The following is a 25,655-nucleotide window of genomic DNA, read 5'->3' on the forward strand; positions in this document are numbered from 1 at the left end:
GACTCCGCATTCGACCTGAAGATGCCGCCAGCGTAATTTCACGGGTCCGCTCTGGATTATTTAGTCATCCGACCAATCTGAGGCTTCGGACATGCTCAAGGAGTCTTCGCGGTTCCGTAGACCGATCATTTGCTGCATGAAGAACAAAGCATCGTGTCAGATCACTAACCGAGAACAACATGCAGTTTCGAGTACGCACCGATTCAAAGTCCGCCACTGGGTTTTTGATCTCTTGTGTCTTTGGTGGCGGTGGTGGCTGTTTTGGTTGAGCACTTTGACCACCCTCCTCTTGTTTCTTCTTGATGTTCCGGATTTGGGCCAAGAAATCATCGCCATCGTTGGACTTGTCGTCGTCAGAGATGTGGCCACGCCCATCGTCACTGCCGTCGTCCGACATCGCAAGCGTTGGTAATTTATTATGCTGCTGTCCGTCGTCCGATGGAGGCGGGGGTGGCGGAGGAGGCTGCGTCGGAGCCGTCACTTCCATTGCTGTCAGTACAGTAACAGGCTTCGCGGTAGCCTTCTCACGTTCGCGCCTCTGTTCCATCTGGTCCTGCTTGCCGCTGATAGCAGCCTGCCTTCGCAGCATTCGCTGCTGCATTTCTTCGGCAATAGTCAGTGGTTTGTTAGCATTGTCGCCCGCCTTAACGAGGGGATCCGTCTTTGCTTCGCTTGGGTCCACCTGTTGTTGCGTTTCGGTTAGCAGAAGTTAGTAAAACAACACAACGATACCGGAAGCGTTTGGCACACTTTACCTTTCTGAGCTTGATGTTGGGGTTTCGAATCTGGTCTAGCAAGCTGACGATCGGTGGCTGGTCATCTTCCTCTTCGGGGGCCGGTGGTGCAGGAGGTCCGTCCTACATACATATATTGCAGATTAGTCGACCTTTATCAGACGAAGGAATCATTACAGCATTAGTGCTTACCTCTTGCGGCGGGGGTGGAGGTGGGGCGTCTTCGTCCTCGCCATTAGCCATGGGCGGTGGGGGCGGTGGTGGGGCCGAGTCATCCTCCTCATCTACTTGAGCGGGAGGAGGCGGAGGCGGTGGGGGTGCGCCATCATCAATCTTCGTGAAGTCTACTGTCGGTGCCGGTGGTGGCGGAGGTGGGGCGCCGTCAACGGGGCCCACCTGGAAGTTCTGCTCCGATGGCTCCTGCGCGACAGGGCCCTCCGCAAAGTTCGCGATTTCTGGCAGGTCCGGCAGCGCCTTGTCCTGGAACATGGAGGGTGCGATCGACGTGCTGCCCTCCTGCGCGTACTTGTAGTCAGCGATGTTCTCAAGCGGCAGGTTCGTCGGCAGCTTGGCCGACATGTCCGGCATGATGCCCATGGACGGGTGGAACTCGTAGTTGAGTCCGTGCACGGTCGGCTGAGCAAAAGCCAGCAAAAACTCCGTCAGCCACAACAATCAACCCAACCAGCCAGCAGCAAAAAACTGCACGCACCAGTTCGTCTCCGTACTCGATGGTACGCGGCGCCTTGGCCAGCTCCTTCTGCTTCTCCTCCTCCTCCTCGTAGTCCGTGCCCAGCAAGTTGTCCCACGACGTGTACTGCACCACACCACACCAACCACAGCACATCAGCCCACTGCACCACCACCACCACCACCAAGACCAGCCCTCCCACCTTCTGGTACGGGTTCTCCCCAGAGTTAAACAGCAGCACGCTGCCCACGGACGGGATGTACTCGGGCAGCCGGCCGAGGCCCTCCTTCTCCATGTCGGCCTCGGGCTGCTGCGTCTTCTGGTACTCGTTGACCTTCTCGAAGAGCTCCACCACCTCGGCCATGTGCTGGCCGCGCTGCGCGGGCGGCAGCGGCTCGGCCGGCAGGAAGTGCGTGTCGTCGTCCGCGTCGGGCACGAGCGGCGGCGCGTCCGCGTACGGCTTGTCGTGGAACAGCGTGCGGCTCAGCGGCAGCTGCTTGGGGGCCGGGTACTTGGAGGTGGAGAACACGGTCGTGGGCTTGTTGCTCGTGCGCCGCGCCGTGAGCGCGTTCACCTTGGCCTGGCACACCAGGATGCGCGCGTCCACGGCGGCCACGCGCTCCCGCTCCTGCGAGACCTTGTGCGCCAGGCGGTTGAACACGTCGCCCACCACGGCGTCCAGCTGGGACAGCGCCTTGAGCACGTCCTTGGCCACGAACTGCGGCTGCAGGTCGCCGTACACGCGGTCCACCGCGTACACCTGCGACGTCTGCATGATCGTTAGAAGTGGGGAAGTTCAGGGGAGGACGGGTGCGCTAGCCAGCTGGGGACGCTAGTGCGACATGTTTTGACTGGGGGATTGTAAGGGGCACACTTTGTGGTCCGACTTGAAGATGATTATGGTGCTTTTGGTTTTAGGGCACGGCAAAGTTGTAGTCACAGTTGGAGGGAGGTGGACATTGTACACACGGTGGCAACAGGCAGGCAGCGACGACCACCTGCGAGGAGCTCCTCTATCAGTATCTCCCATTGTTCATGGCGCCCGCCTTAATGCTGAAGTCTAGACACAGAGGAACGTGGTCCGACAGGAACTGGCAGTTGGGCAGGGCCGTCTTCGAGTACGCCTCGAGCACTTCAGGCGGGTGCACCTTCAGCCCGGCGAACGGCGTCAGCGTCTCCGGTGTATACCATACGTAGTCGACCACACCCGTCCAGTGACCTGGCAGCAAGAGAAACGGCGTTGTTAGACAGTGACAAAACCTCGGATACGAGGCTGCTCGTACCTGTGTAGTTGGTGTACTCCGGCTCGGCACCAAACACGGATGCATACGCACTGGCAAAGCCGATGCTGTGCTCCAGGTCCAACGACGCGTAGATGTTCGAGATCTGCGGTGGCGGGTATTGGATATCCGGGTGGTCGAGCGGGACATGGTTGCGCGTCATAAATTCGTACACTGCGCTAGTAGGTTCGCTATTGAAATCTCCGCAAAGTATCGTGGGCAAGTTGCGACTTAGTGTCACCCGCTCAAGCTGGCAATAACAAGCAAATAGGTCAGTACATGTTTGCGCTATATCGTTGAGTTTGCACGATCATACCTGCTTCGCGAGCATATTTGTCTGCCACATCTTGACGTCCGGGAACTTTGGATTGGAGAAAATATGCACGTTTGCGATACAGATCAACGGTCCAGACTGCGATTTCCGTGCGACGACTTCGTTGTTTGCAGGAACCACCTCTAACACGGCGATCTGCGCCACGTTATCGCGCTGAAGCCGCTGCCGCATCTTATTGAGCGTCGACAAAAACATCTCGCGAGCAGCCATCGACGGGCCCTGATAGTCTAGATCGTACTCGGTCTGCACCTGGGTCAGGAATTCGTTCGACAGCTCGTTGAAGTCGACTGGGTACCGTTCCTTAAGAATGAACCGGTTGCGCTTGTAAAAGAACGCACAGCCATCCACCTTGCCTTCAAGTCCCATCGACTCGCGCGACTTTTTCAAGTACCAGCCTTCGTAGCCCCACTCCTCCATCATCGGCGCGAAAAAGTTTTTGTAGTGATCGCCCTGGACTTCTTGGAGACAGATAATGTCGGCGTTGTACGACTGCAGCTCGCGCTTCAAAAGTTCCCTCCGGAACGACCAACTCAGAGCCCAGATCGGGCAGTACGGATACATCTGCCGCGTCGCGTAGATCTCGGCCAAAATGTTGTACGTGAGTACACGGAAAACGCCGATCTGCCGCAGACGCGGGGTCAACCTCTCTTCGTTCACGTTCGCGAGCATCTGCCGCCGCGGTGGCATGGGCGGAACTTCGGTCGAACCACACGCGTCAGTTTCAGCACAATCCCAGTCCGAGCAGAGTAACAGAGCACACACTTACACGGCAGCACGATCCCAGTATCGACTGTCTTGGTGAGCACGCCGCCGCCGACACGCTTGGTGGCCTGGCACTCCACTCGAATCACGTGGCCAACATCATCAGCGGAAGGCGTGTACGACCGGCTGTAAGACAAGAGCGGCATGCGCGTGAGCAACTCCGTCCCGACCAAAAGGAGCGAACGGCTAGCTAGGGGGCCTACTTTTCCTCCTGCACCTTGACCCACGACTCCTTGGGCAGCGGGCAGAACGTGTCCATATTGTGCAGCTGGGACTTCCAGGGGAAGTCGCCGTCCTGGCGCGGCTGCGTCTCGAGCAGAGCCTGCGTGTCGTGCAGCTGCTTGTGCTTGTGCCAGGCCAGGCGGAAGCAGTCCGGGCTACAGAAGCACGAGTGCTCCCGCGTGATGCCCAGCCGACAGCACTGCACGCACTCGATCTTGGCCACGAGCAGCAGCACGTTGCCGGCGCCGTCGCCCGCGTGGCGCGTGCACTCCGGGTTGGCGCAGGCGCGGCGCATGGAGGACCGGTACCAGTGGAACTGCATGTCCACGCTCTTGTCGTCGATGTCGCCGTCCCCGGAGCGGAAGAAGGCGTGCGTCATCATCTTGCAGCCCTCCACGGGCTGGTCCACGCGCAGCGAGATCTTGCCCTCGCCGTGCACGGGGGAGCCCCTGGGCGGCGACAGCGAGCGCGGGCCCCTCGCGGGCGACGCGGGGCGGCTCTTTCTCATGGCAAGCGGTTCTACAGCGGACAGGGCAGGGCGTGTCAGCGAGAGCTGCGCAGTGGCGGTGGGCTGGGCCTCCCTTTCGGCGTGTTCTACAGCTGCAGGGGCGTCGTGACAGCCACGTTGGCTGCTCCCGCTGCTCGGGAGACGCGGGGTGTACACACAGAGCGCCGGGACGCACCGTTAGGCAGCACGTAGAGCCCCCGGGGGCATGTCACTGGGGCCGCGGATCTCGGGGCGGGACGCGTGTGCGCGCAGCGGCAGGAGGCAGCGACGCACTGGCGGAGCTCTTGGGCTTTGTGGCTGGGGAGATACAAAGCGCAAGTGAAGCGGGAGCGCGGGTGCGGATTGGACGAAAGCCAGGATCGCCTTTCGTCCAATCGCCGCGCGAAAGACGACTTCAACGTGACATCTTGTCAGCCCCAGAGCTGAAGCTGCTGCGGAAGGATGCCATGCATTTGGATGGCGGAGTTTTTGACGTGCTGCGTTACGGTTATTCAACATACGTAGTGGCTTGATGGCTGTGCGACGGTGGCAATGGAGGCCGAGTGCTGTCACCTGGATTCGCGTACGAAGGAACCACTGCTTTCCGCGACACATTCGTGGTGATGGCAAGAAAAGCCCACAACACTACGGGTGATGCTGCGGAGATGCTATTGTCATAGAGAGCTCGCGGGAGTTGACACGTTAATGCGGCAGCTCTCCCCAGCACTCTCGCACTAGAGAGCTCGTAGGCTACGCCGCGAAAGTTGCGCCGTTGCAGTCGCCAACTAACGTCGTGCAAAGCCTTTTTTGTGTTCGCTAGCGAGCAGCCTGGAGCGGTTGAAGTCAGTTTTTAACGAGTGGAAGCGATGGGGCACTGACCGTAGTCACGAGTGGGAAGACCCGCCACGCATCGTGACTTGCAAGCGGCAGCACGAGTAGTCTACCACCAGCGGCAAGCTTGCGCAATTGCAGTGCAATTGCCGGCGTCCCTCGTTAATTTTCATGCGGGCGCGGGCGCCAACTGACCACTAGTCGGACACTCCGAGCATGAACGCCCTCGCCTCGGACACTATCGCCCGCAATCGAAACCTGATGAAAGTACTGTGCAACGTCGTCTTGGCATGAACTGCGTGTTGTTCCAGATGGCCCGCCACCATACCGTATTGCCGCCCGCATGGAGCCACGTGCAGATAATAGCACCGTGCGATAAACCCGCGTCAACTCACCCACAGCAACAGCACCAACAAGCCGAGCCCAATCCGGTGCTTTGCAGCAGCAGCCGAGACGTCCAGAGCACACTTTTTCTGTATACAAATTTCAAGTCAACCAACCGTTACAGACCACTCCCCCCAAGCACCGACTTCGTGACGCGGGTCGGCACTTCCCGTTCGTCCGCCCCGAGCGCCAACCAAGTCGAGTCGAGTCGAGACCAGAGCTCAGCCAGCCTAGCCTAGCACAGCATAGCATGGTGGTGCAGCGCCGACCCATGGACGTGGAGGCCGAGGTGCCCACGGCCGTCTACGCGCTGGACCTGCGGCGCGTGAGTCGGCTGCTGCGCATCCCCGAGACGGAGCTGCTCTCGGGCTTCCAGGCGGATCCGTCGCGCTCCGAGATCCAGGGCGTCATCGTGGATGCCGGCGAGAACGTCCCGTTCGAGACCGTAGGCCACGACGCCGTCCACGCGCCGCCGTCGCAGCAGCAGCAGGTGGCGCTGGACGTCGACGAGGAGAAGGAGGGGCCTCGGCCGGCGCCTCCTCGCCCTAGCATGCTGCCCCCGCTACCTCCAGGCCGTCCCACGGCCGCACGCTCCCCCGCGCCACTGGCGCTCACCCCGTCGTCGCGCCGCCCGGCCGTGCGCCAAGTGCTGCTCACCGCCGCCGTGCGGCCCGGCAGCCTGGACGAGAACCAGCGCCCCAAGTGCCTCATCCAGCTGGGCCAGCAGACCATCATCAGCCACATCCTCACGCAGCTCTACGCCGCCGGCGTGGAGCGCGTCGTGGTGTCCGTGGCCGCCGCTGGCGGGCAGATCATGGCTGCCGTCAAGCAGACGCCCTTCTACACCAAGATGCAGATCGAGTTCCTGGACCTGGGGCGCGACAACGACGACGGACACGCGCGGTCCATCCTCGCGGCCAGGCGTTTGTTCTCCGGTCCGGAGCCGTTCCTCATCCACACGGCGGACCACATCTTCGACAAGTCGGTGGTCTCCAAGCTGGCGGCGTACCAGCTGGGGGACGCCGTCGCCTGTGTGCTGGTGGAGACGGACATCGCCGAGCTGACTGGTCTGCCGCCAACGACAGTCAAGGTCAAGATCAACGAGGACCACCAGCACGTGACCCACATCGGGCGTGACTTGGAAGACTACGACGGCATCGACGCGGGTCTGTTCCTCAGCTCGTCGGACATTTTCGACGCGTTAGACGCGCTTGCTGGACAGAAGAGCTACTTTTCGCTGGCTGAGGCGCTCGACAGCTTTACGTCCGAGTTTTCCGAGGAGAAGAGCCGTAGGGGCCCCACTTCGAGTCGGCTTACTTACCTGCCAACAGCTGGAGAGACGTGGTTTAGCATCGAAACGGAGGAGCAGCTGGCCTACACTCAAGACACGGACGGCACAGCCGTCTTGTCACCCTGGACAGTCTTCCTGGCCTCGACGCCTGTCGGGGACCCGTCGCTCACCAAGAACGTGGTTATTGGAGTGTCAGCGCCTGACCCGGACCTATCACTCCGCGTTGCAGGTAACACGGACGGGTCCAAACTTTTCAAGGGTTTTGTTGTGGGCGTGGGCAATGCGGATCACCCGGTAGATGAAGAGGAAGGAATCGATGTTGGCGTGGAGGGGCTCACCCCTAGTGGTGCCTATGACTCAGAGTCCCGGCCACTACTGTCTTTCAGCGCGCGTTCAAGGGGACTGTGGTCGAACCGCTCCGCGAGGTCTCCGTTCTCGGCGCGCTCGTTTATGGATAGCAAGGGCTCCGCGTTTGAAAACGACGAGCTGTCACCGTTTGTGCTGTCGTTCCCCATGGATGACGAAACTTCCAAGACTGTCGAGGAGGTAAACTCCAACCATCACGCATACCTAATTGAGATGGCCCCGGGCGATCCGTCAAGTGTTTTGCCCCCTGGATCTGGCATGTCCGAGTACTTGTTGGCTGTGCCAGGCAAGCATGAACAGGATTTCGAAGAGGATGAGGCGTCTATCGCGGGCAGCTTGATAACCCCGCGGGCAACATTAACTCCACTACACAAGGCGACAATTTTGCCGTCTGATATCCAGCAAATCTCACTGAACACTCGAGGTTACGACGAAAACCTCGAGGTCACTGTCGTAGTGAAGCGTAAGGCACCCATCATCGGCTACATGCTCCTACTGTCGTCTCTGTTTACGATTGCGTCGGTGGGCGTTGCTCTGGATGAGGTTGACGATGTGGTAACTCCCGTGATTCGTATCTTCTGGCGAAACATGGCCACATCGATGGCCACCTTTCCTATGGCAATGTGGATTCTTTTCCGTGGTGAACGCGATCCACATGCACCTAAGTTGAGGGAACTGGTTCCTTTCATTGTCGTCGCGGGCGTAGCGTACGCGTTTTATCTTGGTTCGTTCGTCGTGGCGCTATCAATGACTTCGGTTGGACACGCTACCCTCTTTAACAACGCACACTCGACATTGATTGTGTTCTGGAAGCTCGCTCAGCGACAGCCCGTGGCTCCTTTAGAAGCCTTAGGCGCTGCTATCGGCGTTGTAGGTGGTGGTATCACCACGATGGACTCGACCCAGACAGACCCCAGCATCGTGTCACCTACAGCAGCAGGAGACCTTGTAGCACTCTCTGGTGCTGCAGGTGGAGCAATTTACTTCACGCTGGCGAAAAAGGTGCGCCCGCACATGCACCTCCTTGTGTTCCTGTGTGGCCTCACGGCTACATCAGCAACCTCATTGCTCGTCTACATGCTGGCTACGGGTGAACAGTTAAGTCTGTCCACGGATCCATACAACGGTGTGTTTGGCTGGCTGACTCCGTCAGTTCACCGCCTGCTTGTGGTCCTGTACCTCGTCTTCATCTGCGATGGCATCGGCACAATGGGGTACATTGGTGTGATGAAATACTTTGACCCGATCGTTGTGTCGGTGGTTTGTCTTATGGAGCCCATTGTGGCCACCGGACAAGGCATCGTCATGGGCGTGGATGCGATGCCTGGACCTTTCACCTTTGTGGGAGCCACCCTCGTTATTGGTGGCACGTTTCTCGTACTCCACTCACAAAGCCGCAAAACCGAAAAGGTCGACGCTACTGAAGCCGTGCTGGCGTCGAACGCCACACCTCGGGCTGTGTACAGTACGCGCTCACGTAAGAGGACGCCGCGCTACGGCAGCACACCCCATTAAAGGGTTTTGTGAACTAACAGCAAATTCGAGGGGGAGTGACGTTGGATAATAGAAAGATGTGTGTTTCATTCAATATGTAGAGATGGTTGCTCTGGTTGCTGCTCGTTGTGCGAACCATTTGGAGTGACTCAAGTCGCCTTGGTGGTGTCAACGAGTTGCACAACCACTTTGCCCATGGCGTGGCCCGCTTCCAAGTATTCCATCGCCAGGTCGGCCTTTTCGAACGGGAAAACCTTGTCGATCACAGGTGTGAGCACGCGTTGCTCCGCTAGCTGCCGAATCTCGTCCATGACAGCACCATCGGCCAGTATGAACAAGTGCTCGTACGTGATTTGAGCTTGGCGTGCACGGCGCGTCACCGAGCTGTTCAGGCAGTCCAGGATGGCGCCAAGGAAGTAGGACACGCTCACTCCTTGGAGATCCCCGCTGGTCGAAAGCGATTTCCAGGTCGGTGTCTCCGCAATCGACACCACGGCACCGCCGCGTGTGACGCACTCGAAGCACTGCTTAGCCTGCAAAATAGTTTGAGATTCGATTTCAGAGCTGAACACTTCCTGTGTGCGGATAGTAGCGTACCTCTCCTGTGCAATCCAGAGCAAAGTCATATTCCGCCAACTCGCGCTCGAAGCGCTCGTGTCCGTAGTCGACCACCTCGTCTGCACCCAGCAGCCTCATCCGTTCCAGCTTCTTGGTGCTTGCGGTGGTCGCAACAGTTTGTGCCTAGAGAACCAGGAATTTGTGTGTCAGGCTCACTACATGTAGCAATATGCAGAGTAATGTAGACACCTTGAAGACGGCCTTGGCGATTTGAATCGCGACGGAGCCCACGCCTCCAGCTCCGCCAGTGATCAGCACCTTCTTCCTCTCCGCGAGCTGGCCCAGTCGAAAGCTCTGCAACGCTGTCTGGGAGACGAGTGGCAACGCCGCAGCCTCCACATGCCTACAACCCAACAGCCACACACCCAGAAGCAAACACGCGTGCACACGTTCCACATGTGAAGCCTGTCAACAACCGACACCTCACCACCAGATCCACCGAGCAGCAATTCTCACGTCAGGTTCGCCGGCTTCTTGCTGATGTAGTCCGCTTGCACCACGATGAAGCTGCCACACGCAGGAGCAGCACCAACCCAAAACGTCATCGCCCCATCAGTTCTTCACAACCGCTGCAACACCAACGACACACAGCCGTTCCTCCACCACAACGTACTCCGCCAGAGCCCCATTGCTGTCGTGCGGCAGCATGCCGAACACCTCGTCGCCCAGGGCAACCGCGTCCACGTCTTCCCCGCAATTGGTCACGACCCCCGAGAAGTCGTAACCTACAACGTGCGGCCTGCCACGCCACGGTCCAATGGCACACCCACCGTCAGCCACAGAGACGGCAACGCCCATTTCCACCTCGCCACACTATGCACAGCTGCGCACCACGTCTCCTTCAGCAGCATCTTGAGCACGCCCTGGCGGCGCTTGTAGTCGATCTGTAGCCAGTCGAGGGCGTTGCGCCCGTGTCAGCAGCACGAAATCTACACACAAGCTGCAGCCTGGCGGGCATCCATCCGCACAGCAGGGCCAAGCAGCAGCGGCGTAACGTAACGAACGTACGGGGTTCAGCGCCACCGCGTGCACCTTGAGCACGACGTCCTTGGGCCCACGCAGCTCCGGCTCGGGCTGCTCGCCCGTCTGCAGCACCGCGGGGCCTCCGTATCTGCCGTTTGCAAGCCAAGGCTCCGTTAGCATGTCGAGAGGAAGAGCGGCGGGGCCGAACACACACACACACACACACACACACACTCACTTGGTGTAGAACCACGAGCGCATCGCTTGGTGTCCTTTGAGTTTGCTGTGCTGCCTCTGATTTTCGAGCAGCTTGCTGATGTGGTGCACACAGCGCCCAAGTTGAAGTCGATAAGAATGCCTTCCTTGACTTGAGATTTTCAGATGTGCCTTCTTCAATTCGCTCGAAGTAGCCACGCCTGCATCAACTCGTTAATGTTGGGCGTAGATCTAAGTGCGGTAATAGAAGCAGTAAGGCATCTTGCCATGGCAAGCAAGAGTCATTGGTATTGAGGACAGGTTTTGAAACGAAACGCATCACACGTATTCTAAGCCTTGAGCGTAAAATAGTGCTCCCTGCACAGGTATTCACATCGAGGTTTCTTCGTTATCAACCGCCTCGCTCGCCCACGCATTACTCGCCACGAACACGCCCAGGTGAACTCCCCACATCCTCCTTGGCCACGGAGCCTCTGACGGAATCACGAAGTCATGCGGAACAGCCCTGTCACCAAAGCAGGACTCGAAAATTTCCAGCAACGGATCAACGCGCTTCTCCCATGCTTGACGACTCAGCTCGAAGCTGAATCCCAACGCTTTCAGCCGGTCAACATCACACCCGACATGCGAGAAATGTGACCCACGGTATCTTATCATGTACATTTGCATCCCAAGAGCCATATTCCAAGCACTCTTCGGCCAAGGATCACATGCAGGCACAGCAAACTTTTGCGACATCCGGCAAGTGTTGAATTCTGTCACGTAGGTTTGGAGCGCTGGAATGGTGCGTTCGTTCCAAATGAGCTGATCGTAATCCCATACGAAACCTATTTCGTTTAGAATATCCTCGTCTTGAGCAGCCAATTCCACATAGCATTTTCTCATTCGCATATCACTGACAGTCTTGCCAAGACGGAGACCCCACGCATCTTCAGGCCATGGAGACTCGCATGGCACCTTGAATAAGTGATCAACGATGCAATGATCGTTTACCTCGTGGAACACCTTCAGCGCCGGGAGTATCTTCTTATTCCAGTCACGCTCAGCAACCGATGTTTCGAAGCAGAACTTCATGTCTTTGAGCTCTTCCTTGGATTCTTCCACTTGCCGAGCATACCCGCCGTTACTCCTAATAATACGAACCGTGTTACCCAGAGACCAATTCCATGATATTCGTGGCCATGCATCGTCGCCATCCGGGACAACAAACCGTGCCGGGACGTCTGTGTGACCGTGTACTGTGTAGTAGTGGCGCAGAGCTGGCATAATGATCTCGTCCCATTGGAACTGACTGACATTAAAAACAAAGTCCAGCTTCTTCAGTTCAGCAGCCATCCGCGGTGACAGCGCTTGTTTCCGAGCTTGGTCGCGCAAATGACCGACACCTTGTCCCAGTGTGTACCCCCACGCAACACGCGGCCACCGAGCATCGCCTGATGGGACCGTGAATGTCAATGGAACCGGCGCGTCTCCATTCAGCTCTTTGTAAGCCCGCAGAGCGGCCAGAATCTTCTCCTCCCACGCGCTAGTATTCCAAGGACGTTTATCCTGCGGACTCGTAGACTCAGCATCGCCCCTGCTCAAAGCCCCAGCGTCTCCTTCCTCCAGTGCCGTCGAGCCGAAATAGCGAGTACTCAGCACCGAGATGGCTTTGAGCTCGTGCTCGCGAAGCAACATCTTGAGGGGCGGTCTCGCGCGGCGCCAGGTCCGCCATGGCGCGAGCACCACCACTCTCATCGTCATCGAAGGGTAAATCTCGTTTTTGAACAATCTGGATTTTATCTCATCTGGATTTTATCTCGCCAACCTAGATTGTATCCACGCAGACAGATTTTCTCAGTCAAAAACGTTACGACGATGCCCAAGCTGGCCCCGCCGCTCGTGCTGCTGCTGCTGCTGCTGCGCGTGGACGCAGCGCGCGCCGCCGACAGCGGCTGCAATGCCGACTGCGCGTCCGTGTCCTGCCTGCCCGACTGGTGGCGCAGCTCCAAGGCGCCGCAGCTCGTGGTGGCCGCCGTGCTCGTCTTCTTCGCCACGTTCCTGCCGCGCGTGCTCGTCCGCCTGCTCATCTTCGTGCTCACCAAGCTGCCGTTCATGCACCAGTGCGGGCTGCAGCCGCTATGTCTGCATTGCATCCAGTGAAGCCATTGCTAAATCTCTCTCTCTTTCTCTGGCAGGGTGGCCGAGGACTTCCGCGAGTCGTGTGTGGGCTCCACGTCGTACCTCATCTCCATGTCGCTCGTGCTCTTGGCGCTCACCGTGTCGGAGCTCATCAAGTTCTTCTGCCACCTGCCCACCTACATCTGGGGCGTCTTCTTCCTCTACTGGCTCTACTCGCTCTTCAACGTCGTCCAAAGCGTGCGTCCAACAGCTTTAGTCTTAGCTTATTTTTTTTCATGTTCGTACTGCTGGACTAACGTTGCTGCCACTTGTGTGCACTTGCAGTTGGCCATTCGCCGGTTTGTCGGAACCAATGGAGATTTCTCCAAGAAGATGGTCATCTCCGAGTCTGTCAAGGTATGTGGCTCCATGGCATATTTTTCAAGCAGGTGGCTACGAGGTTGCTAATGAGAGGATGTGTGCTTATTTGTCGGCAGATTCTTCGGCTGACGACGTTGCTGATCATCGCGCTGATTATTTACTCGTCCGCGCTGGGGAACAGCGCGACCTTGAAGTACTCGGTGTTGGGGGTGATTGGGCTGGCTATCGCGCTAGGTTTTGTACCGTCGTTTCATAATGTCGTTGGCGGGCTGTTTCTCGCGTTCAACTCGCAGTTCAAGATCGACGATTTCATTCGCGTTGGTGACGCTGAAGGCTTCGTACACCGTGTGTCGTTGCGCTACACGACGGTGGTGAGCCTCGAAGGAACGACACTGTATGTACCGAACAGCTTCTTTCTGTACAAGCCCATGATCAATTTCTCGCAGCGACCTAAGCGAGACGTGGACTTGCACGTTCGCGTCTCGCGCGCCACACCAGTCGAGACACTGCGTCAGGCACTTCGTCGACTTGAGGGTATGTTGCAGTCGCTGCATGTCGGGCTCACTTCTCACGAAGAAAACCAGTCAGACTTGCGGCATGGCGAAAAGTGGGAGCGATTTTACTTCGTCGCGATGGAGGAGCTGTACACTATTCGCGTGTACTCGTATACCGAAGAGCTGGATGCACGGAAGTACGCCATGCTCAAATCTGAAGTTTGGCTTGCTGTGACGGAGATCATGGAGGAATTAGGCATCCGGGTGCTCAGCAATGATGATCCCGACAACCCGTTCGCTGAATCGCCGCATTTCTTCAAGCGTTCAACCAGCAGCATGAGTAGCCATGCCGACGACAGTAGCGTTGGAGATCCGTTCACAAGCGAGATTGGCGCCGTGGTAGGGGCACAGCCAACGAGTAACGGGGTCAAAGGTCCACGTACACAGCTCTGAAGATGAATCTTAAGTTATCGTATTTCATGTTTCATTATTTAGCCCTCTAGTCCTAGTTCTGCAACCATTGAGCACCATGGACCTCGGCTTCAATCTCTTGGAGCTCTTGTTGCAGCTCACGCTCAATAGTCAGAGCGCGTTCACGCAGGGCCCAGTCCTTGTCGCGATATTCCAGACGCAAAAACTTGCCAAGCCCACTCAGCAGCCGCTTATGTGACTCCCGGAAAACATGTTCGCCTTCCTGATGTTGCGCTGTGAGTGCTGCAAGCAACGGTTTGTTTGACGAGTCTAACGTTGATGCGGCACATCGATCAAGCCCACGACCAAGAGCGAACTCCAAACCGTAGGCGCTGCCGTCTTGAGGAGGTGGAGACGTTGGGGTGACCGGATAGCCGTCACCTCCGTCTACAAGCTGCTCGGCGTACGTGGGTGATGATGGAGCGGGTTGACCTTCGATGATCGGGTCGTCGTACAGATTGGTACCCACTCCCCCAGCAGCAAACTCCAGCACTGAGAAGTCTCCGGATGAAAGACTTGGACGCAGTCGCGTGGGTGACTTCCCCGGATTGTAGAAGCTGCGTGTTGTTGGTCGTCCACCTCGCCTTGGTGTTGTTGCACCGGAATCGCCGCGTCTGCGGCCAGATAGCGCCGAGTCGTCCATTGCGCGTGGGCGTCGTAATGATGAGACGGACGAAATTGATGATTGGGTTGTCGTTGATGTTTTAATTCGGACAGATTGGCGCGGGTTGGTTGCCGTGCTGGTGCTCGGTGCAGATGACGCAGTCCCCGTTAGTGTAGAGAATGAGGGGTACTCAACCGCAGATTCCAGCCAGGATCCCCCGTGCCATATGAAGCGATATGTAATACCCAAACACTCGAGTCGAGCAGCGCACAGTGCCTTGAGCGAAGATACCAGTGCATACAGAAACATTTCAGCGAGATGACGGTCTGATAACCCCAGGTCCTCCCTCTCCATCAACAGGCAGCTACGCTGGCCCGCGAGTGAGCTCTCGCTTCCACTTCCCGTGACATCATTGCTTGGAAGACGGGTTTCACCAGTGTCAAACACCATACCAGAAGCTTCAATGACACGAGATGCAGAGGGGAAACCACCGCTGCTGGCGGAAAAGAGCGAAGAAGCATCATGCCCTGCACCTGAGATTTTGCCTTCCTTAACTTGCGAAAGCCAGCTGTGCGAGTCCGGCGTGGGCGGGCGGGCAAGTGGACAGGCAGCAAGCTGGCTCGAGGCAGCTAACCACTTGGCTTGTCGTTGACCTAACTCCACGGCAAGTGCTTCAGCCGCCGCGGAAGATTCCCTTACTTGCTCTAGTAGCAGGTGCAGGGATGTCCGGAAGGAATCTTCTAACTTGTCATTCTCGGAGCCAATGTCCAAATCATTGAATTCATCGCCAAGGCTGTAAATGTCGTATGGATCTTTCTCCTCGTTAGTGTTGGTCGCCGCATTCAACCGCAAGGCCGCCGTCACACCTTTGCGGTCACTCAAGAACTGCTTAGCAACAGTCTGGCAGCGCAAGCCGAGGTCCTGTGTAAGCTTGAGAATGCTCAGCTTGTCTTTGAAGTAGCTCACTTTCTGCGAAACCCGCTCCATCACTCGGTGACGGTGTGTTGACCGTAGCTTTTCTAGTTGCTCATCGGTAAGCCCTGCATCCAACAGCAAATCACAATGATGGTTAGTGCACATGTATTGGTTCCGAACGAAGTAGACCAAAGAGATCGTACATGGAATAGTAAGATCGTCCTTGAAGACAAGTGAGAAGACTCCATCCGCATCGATACAGCTGCGTTCACTGACTCGCAAATATTCCTCAGCTTCAGCTGCACTTTTTGCATGAAATAGAGTTTCTTCCGCGCGGAACAACAGTGCAAGGCCAATTCCATAGAAAACCAGCACGCCGCGAATAAAAAATGCGTCCCAAATTCGCAGCACCTGAAGCGAAACAAATAAGTTTAGCAACTAGGATGCATGAATATCAATTATGCGCAACTCATACCGTTGGGAGCGGGATAAGCGATGCAGTAAACAAACTCAGGAACCAGCGTTCGACTAGCCGACCAAGAGGAAATTCCAGCGTTGCTAAGTGGGAGGCGAGGGCCGGTAAACGGTCTTGTAGGAGCGCTGTAAAAGCTGCTACATCGATTTGCAAAGCTGGCCGGTAACCGTGGAAGTAACCAGGCAGTAGCGAATCAATTATGCTGTATCACATGAAGGTAAAAAGAGTATCCGTCAGAACAATTTTGTGCAGCCGGATAAATCACAATTCTCCTTACCTGTTAATGATCCAGAACGCACTCTCTTCCTCGACATACGCCAAGAGTAGACACGACACTCTCCACGGGAATGGATGAGAATACGGACTACGTGCATTCGACATAAATAACATGTCACAGATTAGAATCATGCCGAGCACAGGCAAGAGACCTAGCCACAGGTGATCAACAATCCACTTACTTGTAGCGCGAACTTGCGATCAATAGCCGACGACGTGCTGCTAACTCCCATTCTGCTGCCGGGTAGTCGCTAGGGTACACGTAATTGCCCATTTTGCCTTTTTCAAGCTGCTTCAGCGTATTGCGTGCAGATACACGTTTACCAAACGGGTCGGGCCCAGTTTTAACTTCCTCTATCTCAATCTGCTCATTGTCATCATCATCCATGGAGTCACGCTCGTCATCGTAAAATGATCCACGATCCTCGCTATACTGATCTGACGGGTTTGAAGCATCCGAGACGGCGCGACCGAAGCGACCTGTTAAATTATGTAGCTCGCTTGGGCGCACGCTGACAGCTACGTGACCGCTTTCTTGAAGTGCCAGAGCACACAAACGTGAAAAAAGCATTTGGTTCTCTGGCGTATCCATTCTCGTGACGTCAATCGATGCTGAACACATTTCATAGATTGCATGCTTCTTTGCTGTTGGAGATTTCAGGCCAGCCCTTGTTGATTCGCGTGAAGGCATGCGGAAAACATTAGATGACTTGGACGCGCTGCGAATAGCGTGCTTCAATTCTACGCGGCGCTGAAGATCAGTGGCACCAGAAAATCCTTTCCATAACTGGCCTCGCAGCTCATCAGGAATTCCAGCACGAACCGCTGAGATAATCTGGAAGCATTTTGGGGGATGAGTCTATGTGAACCAGTGAACAGAGTGTCAACATACAGGCTTGTCTTGCTCACCTCAGTCGTCAGTCCATATTTGCTTGTCGCAATACATTTCTCTAGCTGTGTATACTTCGTTTCTGCATGCCCCTGCAGCAATAACTGCAACCATTTTTTCGAGCTCGGAGTAAGCTCAGCTTTCCTGGTAGTGACTCCAACTCCAGAGGAGCCTAGTCCACCTTTGGCTCCACCACCAATACCTCCCCCTGACTCATCGTGATCGTCCTCCAATTTCAGAACGAACATCTTTGACGGAGGCGTGGCAATCCAAATCAAACAAGTCTCTCGTTCGAGCGCTGGCATCTTTCCGAACTTAAACATGCCCCCATCCTTTTTCCTCTCCTCCATAAGCTGCTCCCCTGTAATCCGAACAGTTGGGGCGTGTCGGACATCCACCCTCCCCTGCAGCTCGCTCAATGTGTCATCTCGAAAGTAGAGCAAGTCCCCCGAGGTCAAGAACACGAAGAAATGCCGTTTCCAGTACGTCATAATGCTCTTGGGGCTGTGCACGTTGCGTTCCCGTCGCTTCGCCATCCACCCCGAATGGAGAGAATCTACCGTCGGGTAAAACGCCGACAGCGACGCCAACAACGAGAGTCCCTGCTGCGATTCACTCGACCTGAACACAATAAAACAAGCCACTCAGCAACGCTCCCCACCACAGCACACTAATCTAACCAAGCATACCCGCCCCACTCCCTGCCGTTATGAAAAGCCAGCAAGTGCACATGCTGCCACAAACCCAAAACGCCATAAGAACTTCACTCGCCCACTCTCCAGCACCTCAAAACAAACAAATTAATAATAATCCCCGTCAACTTACAAGAGGCGTCAGCACCGCGAACTTCTGGTCGTACGCGCCTGGTCTCGAGTCGTTCGTGTCCGAGCGGTTCTACCCAATCAATTAAGAAAAAGTTAGCAACACACACTGCTAATAGCAGCAAATTAATTGCACCAAAAGCTCGCACGAATTTCATGGGCTTGCGGCCGGCCGTGGGCACCGGCGTGAAGCAGCAGATGCCCGTGGCGTCCGTCATGGAGATGACGCCCTTGGGCGTGGACATGAGCAGCGTGTTGACGTCCTTGAACGCGTCGTAGTGGCGCAGCTCCTTCATGCCGCTGGCCGTGGACAGGAACACGAAGTAGCGCTTGCGCCAGCGCTTGCTGAAGCGCCCGAGCTTCTTGAGCCAGCCGTGCCAGAGCACCGTCACGCCCTGCAGGCTGTGGAAGCCCGACGGGTTGGAGCTGCACGGGGGAGGGAGAAGGTGAGACGATGCGCTGCGAGTGGGGGACGCGGGGGAGCTACGCTACGTACTTGCTGCGGGTCTTCTGCATCCTTGGCAGCCTTCGGGTTAGTCGATCCGCTGGAAAAAGCGACTTGCACGGTGTTGCGCATGTATAGGGGCCACTATTGAGGGTGGGTAACAGTGGTGTGGCGCACACAGAATGCAGTGGAGCCACTTAACATGTTGAGGAGACATTGGATGCAGGCCGCATAGACGTAAGATGCGAATTCTTCACGCTCGCGGTCCATTGCCGAGTTGGCACGCTCGCCCCTGTATCACTGGTGTTGCAGGTGGGTGTGGTGAACCGATCTGACGAACTCCTGCGTGCGGCAGCTTCATCGTGGTGCAATCGAACTGGAGCTGGACCAGGCGAATGAAGTTCTGCTAACGCCGTCTGCGAGACGGCATGCCTGCACTGGTGTGCGTGCGATGGACGTTTAGTGCTGCAGTATTGCGCAAAGGGGAGTCACCTCACCGCTTGAGCACTTTGGCTCGTGATGTGTTGGCGAAAAGCCAATATTTTGGCGCGATACAAGGTTGCTGCGCGTTGGCTGGGAGACCATTTTTCTTTATGCAGGTATTTTATCCGGACATAGACACTGTAGATGCTGCGACTGCGAAGCAGGCGAAGCCCCTGAATAGTGGCTAACAACCCACTTTAATGTAGCAGCTGCAGCGCATGGAACTGTTTCAGACAGGCAGTATCGCGGAGCAGCGTGAGCAGGATGCCGTCGACAATAACAGCTCCTTCCTCAAGCTCTGCAAGCTGCCGCATATCCGCATCATCCACTCATCGATCTACACCCACCGCTTGCCCGCGACCTCGTCCGCCTAAATGTGCTGTGCGAACTCCTCGTCCGCCAAGGAAAAATCGGACAGCACATCGACCAGCAGCTTTGGAGAGGACCACGACGGCAGGTTGGTGTGAGGCCATTCTTGTGGTACATGAACTACTCGAGCGTGCCCTTCATGTTAGTGTCAGGCTCATGTTCCGGTTGCTACCGGTGCACGATGTCACGGTAGTGCAACGGACACTCACCTTCTGCTAGTCCTTAGCCGAACCTCTAGGTCCGTAATAGCGAAGTGCTCGTCGCACGCGGCCTGGAGCACGTCCGAGATCTTGCGCAGCCACTCAATGCTGGCTCCACCTGCATCTTGACTGCCTGGTTCTTGAACTCGCCGCGCATCCGGAGCGTTGGAGAACTCAGGAGTGAATTCGACGTCGTTAACGCGCCACCCCCCTTGCTTGTCGACTCGCTCATGCAGCCCTGACATTTACCTAGCAAGCAGTGCGGCCTATATAGACGGTCATCTACTGCCGAGCTGTTGTCAGTGATAACTTTTCGTCGCCATGAGCATCTACGGTACTGTAGTTGCCCGTACCTGTCCCGTACATGTACTTCGATGTTGCCCGAATGTTCCCTGTACTGGTACATTTCGTGACGAATTAAAATTTGTGGGGCTGGCAAGCGATGTTATCGAGAGCGCTGCTGCGCGCGCCGCGACGGGCTTGGCGCCTCGATAGACCGCCCATCGCGTTGCTACGTGGTGTCCAGGCAGCGAATGCTGGGTCTGTGCTAGATGCTCGCTGTTTCTGCTCGACGGCGCTGGAGGAAGGAGACGCTGGGGCTTTGAGCAGGGGCGATGCTGAGTCTACGAGTCCGCAGGATAAACGTCCTTGGAATACTAGCGCGTGGGAGGAGAAGATTCTGGCTGCTCTGCGGGCTTACAAAGAGTTGAATGGAGACGCGCCGGTTCCAGTGGTTTTCACGATTCCATCAGGCGATGCTCGGTGGCCGCGTGTTGCGTGGGGGTACACACTGGGACAAGGTGTCGGTCATTTGCGCGACCAAGCTCGGAAACAAGCGCTGTCACCGCGGATGGCTGCTGAACTGAAGAAGCTGGACTTTGTTTTTAATGTCAGTCAGTTCCAATGGGACGAGATCATTATGCCAGCTCTGCGCCACTACTACACAGTACACGGTCACACAGACGTCCCGGCACGGTTTGTTGTCCCGGATGGCGACGATGCATGGCCACGAATATCATGGAATTGGTCTCTGGGTAACACGGTTCGTATTATTAGGAGTAACGGCGGGTATGCTCGGCAAGTGGAAGAATCCAAGGAAGAGCTCAAAGACATGAAGTTCTGCTTCGAAACATCGGTTGCTGAGCGTGACTGGAATAAGAAGATACTCCCGGCGCTGAAGGTGTTCCACGAGGTAAACGATCATTGCATCGTTGATCACTTATTCAAGGTGCCATGCGAGTCTCCATGGCCTGAAGATGCGTGGGGTCTCCGTCTTGGCAAGACTGTCAGTGATATGCGAATGAGAAAATGCTATGTGGAATTGGCTGCTCAAGACGAGGATATTCTAAACGAAATAGGTTTCGTATGGGATTACGATCAGCTCATTTGGAACGAACGCACCATTCCAGCGCTCCAAACCTACGTGACAGAATTCAACACTTGCCGGATGTCGCAAAAGTTTGCTGTGCCTGCATGTGATCCTTGGCCGAAGAGTGCTTGGAATATGGCTCTTGGGATGCAAATGTACATGATAAGATACCGTGGGTCACATTTCTCGCATGTCGGGTGTGATGTTGACCGGCTGAAAGCGTTGGGATTCAGCTTCGAGCTGAGTCGTCAAGCATGGGAGAAGCGCGTTGATCCGTTGCTGGAAATTTTCGAGTCCTGCTTTGGTGACAGGGCTGTTCCGCATGACTTCGTGATTCCGTCAGAGGCTCCGTGGCCAAGGAAGATGTGGGGAGTTCACCTGGGCGTGTTCGTGGCGAGTAATGCGTGGGCGAGCGAGGCGGTTGATAACGAAGAAACCTCGATGTGAATACCTGTGCAGGGAGCACTATTTTACGCTCAATAAGCAAACGACTACATTTGCAGAAGTGTGGCGAGCTGAGGGTTTAGTATACATGTGATGCGTTTCGTTTCAAGACCTGTCCTCAATACCAATGACTCTTGTTACTTGCCATGGCAAGATCTTACTGCTTCTACTACCGCACTTAGATCTGGGCCCAACATTCACGAGTTGATACAGGCGTCTTCTTGCATGGCTACTTCGAGCGAATTAAAGGAGGCACATCTGAAAATCTCAAGTCAAGGAAGCCATTCTGGCTGAAAGGGTCTGCACAGCCAAATTCCTGCAATCGACTTCCGCTCTCGCAAACGTACCCGTATCTACACTGAACATTTGTACTTCGAAGTAAAGTTCAGGTTCTCCCTCTATCAAGGCCACAGAGCCGCTGTCCGAGAAACAGCGCTTGGCCAGACTCGACACACTGCTCTAGCTCCATCGGCCGTATCTTTCCAACACTGTCATAGCCTAATGCACCACCTGCCAATCGCCTCTAGATGCCCCCAAGCCAGAAGTTGACACAAATCAATTGTACCACGCCAATGGACGCAACCTAAACGCCATTTCACAAACCAAGGAGCAATCAGTTGCTGACTCGCTGCAGAGCCGAGGATTCGAGGGGTGGCGAGCAATCTGTCAACCCGATCGAAATCCGCGATGAGTGCCGCTCAACACGATGACGTGTGGAACATGGCGATGAATCACGGCAAGTAAGTAAGAGTCTGGATTATACTGACAAAAACAGAAAGCGAGCGGAGATTTCATTTGGGTGGTTGTATAGGCTTCGTAGCTTACCCGAAGCATTCGGATCCGATTTTTATCTTGCACGGCGACGATATCTATGGTGATGTAGATCAGCAGGCGTGTACTTCAGGAAATAACACTGCTAAGAGTGATGTCAGCTCTCGGTCAGAGGGCAAGACCTCGAGTGTTTTCTAGGACTGGCTGCATCAGGCGCAGTAATCGACAAGTATTGCTATTGGCAACCAAGTCCTGTGGAAAGGCGACAGGTCAAGTGACTACACGACTATACTTTCTAATATCTACGATTGTTGTCGCCGCCACTGGTCCAACCGTGGAGTATTGGTCTTACTAAAGCCCTTCAAGCGCAGTATCGGGAACTGTTGGTGATTCGAGCTGTAAACAAGCTCCGTCGCAGTAAGTGCAAAATTGTTCATGGACGCGATCTCTTTGAATTGGTTGGCACAGATGCGATGGAGCTAGCGAAGACGGCTTGGCAGCTATTGGATCAAACCCAAAATTGGCGGCTAGCTTGCCAAGCCGCTTGAGTCCTTTGAGTAGAATTGAGAACTGATTGATTGAATAAAAGGCTTAGCCTGGCATCGGCTACAACTAGCTACACATGCAGTGCCTTGGAGGTACGACCTGTGCCTTAGGCCTTGGGTGCAAACGAAGTTTGGGTGACGCCCCCATCCTGGGATCCGTGCGTCAGTGAGGACAGACGTAGTGCCGACAGGGTGCAGTAGGATGTCAAGCTGCTAACAAACAGCTCGGGTCTTCCCTCCTTCAGCAGATTTGAGGCAGATGAGTACGTCTCCATCGATATCAACGACTAGTTTGTAATTCTGGAGAAAGCGCTGTAATTTTTTGAGGTCCGAGGTGTAATCCTGTCGTGTACCGATGTCATGCAATGAAGACGATTCTGTCCGTCTCGGTCTCGACGAAGCCCAGAGCAGCGAGTTATTCTTCAAGGCGTCGCCTGCAACGCCACCTCGAACATACTATCCTCACTGCAGATATTTTATCCTTCATGAACAAGAAAACGCCCCCGCCCGCTGCAACCCCACCCAATGACGAGAACAGACGCAGCTCCTGCAGCAGCGGCCGCCCAAATCATTACCAGACCTCTACCAATACGGAAATGATCAACTTTCCCAGTTTTTCAGCAAATACGACTTCTTCTGACCTGCAAACTATGGAAAATATGGGATTCACTATTTATCAAGCAATTGCAGATGATCTACGAACCAAGAGCAGCTACACTCTACCACTGCCTCCAATGCACAATGTCTACAAGAGCTAGGTCGATTAGCGAAGTCCGTCGAACCGTTTTCTGAGAAATCAATGCGTACCAAAAACATCCTAATCCTAAGGATTTCCCTAAAATATCATGTAGACCACATTTTTATTAGGACTCGGTTAGGACAAGTTGGTAGATAAGTACCATCAGTGACATTACAGGCGTGAGAAGATTGTTTCGGCGCTGAAGGTGTTCCGCAACGTACACCACCATTGCATCGACGCGAGTCCCCACAAACAAAACGCTGACGTGAGAAAACTACGCGGAGTTCGCTGCTCGAGATGGGGATATTCTGAACGAAATAGGAGGGATTGGTACACGTTGCAAACCTATGTGACAGAATTCGACCCTTCTCGGAGGTCGCAAAAGTTTGTTGTGCCTCGTGTGAGCCTTGGGGTATGGCGCTTGGTGCGTAAGTGTACATGATGAACTACGGCGGGCACTATTTATCGTACGTCGGTCGTGGCGTCGAGCGGTTGAAAGCGTTGGGATTCAGCTTCGAGCTGAGGCGTCGAGCGAGGGAGAAGCTAGTCGAACCGCTGCAGGATATCTACACGACTTCGTGATTCCGTCCGAGGCTCCGTGGCCAAAGAGGATGTGGGGAGTTCAGCTGGGCGTGTTCATGGCGAGTAAGTTATCGGCCGTCTATCACGAACATTAGTACCATTTAGCAGAAACGATACCTGTGAATATGTCCTTGTCGAATTCGCAAGGATACACACATTTTTGGAATGGAATGACTCGTGCGTTGACGCAACTGGTTTAGTGCTTTCTTCCTGGTCGTCCTTCCGTCCTCACAAAACTCGCTCTGGTGCAAAACTTCCTCTTCCCTTTTTTCCATCTCAGAAGCGCCCGAGGCTTCGGAAGCCACCACGCCGCAGGTAGTAATAGTACACGCCGCCGATGAAGGCGCCGCTGAGGTGCGCGACGTGTCCGATGCCGTCCTGCCTGTCCGTCACGAACGAGTACGCGTCCTTGAAGATGAACAGCGAGCCGGCGAGCCACGCGGGCATGGGCACGACGCCGAAGATCAGCAGCGTCCCGTGCGGGAAGAGCAGGATGCTCATGGCCGTGATGCCGTTCACGGCCCCGCTGGCGCCCAGGTTGTAGCTCAGGCGGCCGGACAGGTGCTGCTCGAACACGGCGGCGGCGGACGACAGCACGCCGCTGGCCAGGTACAGCCCGAGGAACCTGCGGTGGCCCAGCACGTCGCACATCTGGCGGCCGAAGAAGTAGAGCCCCAGCATGTTGGCGCCCAGGTGGCCCAGCGTGGCCTGGCTGAACATGGCGGTCAGCAGCGTGTAGTAGCGCCCCTCCTGCAGGTGCTGCGTGGACGTGGTGAAGTGCGTGAGCATCGTGCGCATGGACGGCTTGAAGCTGCGCAGCCGCTGCGCCGGGTGCCGCGGCGCCGGCGCCTGCGCGCGCAGCCACGCCATGGTGGTCACGGCGTTCACCGAGATGAGCCCCAGCACCACCACGTCGCCCGACACGGCGCGGCTCTGGCGCCGGCTGCGGGCGCGGTAGTGATACTGTTGCCAGTGGCTCTGCTGCGGGCTGCTCGGGAGGCGGGAGCGGGGCGTCGCCTGGCGCATCGGCCGCGCACGCAGCAGCGCCGCCCTCAACATGGCACAGGATGGATCTGTTCGCCCGCGTGCAGCCCACAGTTGAAGTTCTCACGTGCCGGCCAAAAATCACTATTCAGAACTTAAAATTCACTACGTTCAAATTGTATGTGGCGGAAGTATGCAATACATCCCAAGCGAATCCTATTGCTTTCAGGATGGTTTGGTCTCAAGTACGAGAACTCGGGTCTCGTCGGCACCAGAGTCGAGCTTGGGGTCTGGACGCAGCAACTTAGAGTAGGAGGTGGTTGACCACTTGAGCTTCAGGTTGGGAATTCAAAAGTGAGTGAGGTCAAGTTGTGTTGCATCGGGGAAAGCCCGCAGGCGAAAAACCCCTTTCGGTACTCAGTGACTACTTCGGCTCGCTCATCGAGCAAGAGAGGACCAACGATGGCCAGGATCCCTCCCAGAGATCTCCTCAGAGACTTTCTCGGATCAATCCTTCTCTCTCATAGTCACAACCACTCACAACTAGTGCTCCTTTTCATTCATTGGTATCTAACTGGGATGACACTGGCGTCAACGGCCCAATCTACCGCTAACATGTAGAACT

General features: G+C 55.8%; 7 protein-coding genes across 7 annotated transcripts; 2 read left to right on the forward strand and 5 right to left on the reverse strand.

The window, feature by feature from the left end:
• Positions 1 to 60: 60 nt before the first annotated feature.
• Positions 61 to 2,200, reverse strand: IUM83_09395 (putative carbon catabolite repressor protein; the record flags this gene model as incomplete). Its single annotated transcript, XM_067933836.1, has 6 exons — positions 61 to 132; positions 200 to 682; positions 756 to 857; positions 927 to 1,370; positions 1,447 to 1,551; positions 1,628 to 2,200. 6 exons carry the CDS (start codon positions 2,198 to 2,200, stop codon positions 61 to 63), a joined length of 1,779 nt encoding a protein of 592 aa, XP_067786647.1.
• Positions 2,201 to 2,441: 241 nt separating this feature from the next.
• On the reverse strand, positions 2,442 to 4,531 carry IUM83_09396 (putative carbon catabolite repressor protein; the record flags this gene model as incomplete). The annotated part of the gene is made up of 5 exons (XM_067933837.1): positions 2,442 to 2,644; positions 2,709 to 2,955; positions 3,022 to 3,734; positions 3,806 to 3,927; positions 4,005 to 4,531. The coding sequence occupies 5 exons, from the start codon at positions 4,529 to 4,531 to the stop codon at positions 2,442 to 2,444; spliced, it is 1,812 nt and encodes a 603-aa protein (XP_067786650.1).
• A 3,865-nt stretch (positions 4,532 to 8,396) lies between these two features.
• IUM83_09397 (Drug/Metabolite Transporter (DMT) Superfamily) lies at positions 8,397 to 8,897 on the forward strand (the record flags this gene model as incomplete). Its single annotated transcript, XM_067933838.1, has 1 exon — positions 8,397 to 8,897. One exon carries the CDS (start codon positions 8,397 to 8,399, stop codon positions 8,895 to 8,897), a length of 501 nt encoding a protein of 166 aa, XP_067786649.1.
• A 128-nt stretch (positions 8,898 to 9,025) lies between these two features.
• Positions 9,026 to 12,350, reverse strand: IUM83_09398 (putative alcohol dehydrogenase; the record flags this gene model as incomplete). The annotated part of the gene is made up of 10 exons (XM_067933839.1): positions 9,026 to 9,409; positions 9,474 to 9,617; positions 9,684 to 9,837; positions 9,951 to 10,001; positions 10,108 to 10,233; positions 10,326 to 10,378; positions 10,503 to 10,605; positions 10,696 to 10,751; positions 11,667 to 11,802; positions 11,884 to 12,350. The coding sequence occupies 10 exons, from the start codon at positions 12,348 to 12,350 to the stop codon at positions 9,026 to 9,028; spliced, it is 1,674 nt and encodes a 557-aa protein (XP_067786643.1).
• Positions 12,351 to 12,530: 180 nt separating this feature from the next.
• Positions 12,531 to 14,101, forward strand: IUM83_09399 (Small Conductance Mechanosensitive Ion Channel (MscS) Family; the record flags this gene model as incomplete). Its single annotated transcript, XM_067933840.1, has 4 exons — positions 12,531 to 12,775; positions 12,851 to 13,031; positions 13,119 to 13,190; positions 13,271 to 14,101. The coding sequence occupies 4 exons, from the start codon at positions 12,531 to 12,533 to the stop codon at positions 14,099 to 14,101; spliced, it is 1,329 nt and encodes a 442-aa protein (XP_067786642.1).
• A 52-nt stretch (positions 14,102 to 14,153) lies between these two features.
• Positions 14,154 to 18,615, reverse strand: IUM83_09400 (tbc1 domain family member 2a; the record flags this gene model as incomplete). The annotated part of the gene is made up of 10 exons (XM_067933841.1): positions 14,154 to 15,763; positions 15,842 to 16,049; positions 16,114 to 16,315; positions 16,391 to 16,477; positions 16,572 to 17,224; positions 17,299 to 17,899; positions 17,968 to 18,011; positions 18,104 to 18,172; positions 18,249 to 18,525; positions 18,596 to 18,615. The coding sequence occupies 10 exons, from the start codon at positions 18,613 to 18,615 to the stop codon at positions 14,154 to 14,156; spliced, it is 3,771 nt and encodes a 1,256-aa protein (XP_067786639.1).
• A 5,707-nt stretch (positions 18,616 to 24,322) lies between these two features.
• On the reverse strand, positions 24,323 to 25,105 carry IUM83_09401 (putative serine protease family S54; the record flags this gene model as incomplete). Its single annotated transcript, XM_067933842.1, has 1 exon — positions 24,323 to 25,105. One exon carries the CDS (start codon positions 25,103 to 25,105, stop codon positions 24,323 to 24,325), a length of 783 nt encoding a protein of 260 aa, XP_067786638.1.
• Between the last annotated feature and the right edge of the window lie 550 nt (positions 25,106 to 25,655).

Source organism: Phytophthora cinnamomi (genome assembly GCF_018691715.1).
Source record: "Phytophthora cinnamomi strain GKB4 chromosome Unknown Contig67, whole genome shotgun sequence".
NCBI classification, from domain to species: Eukaryota; Oomycota; class Peronosporomycetes; order Peronosporales; family Peronosporaceae; genus Phytophthora; species Phytophthora cinnamomi.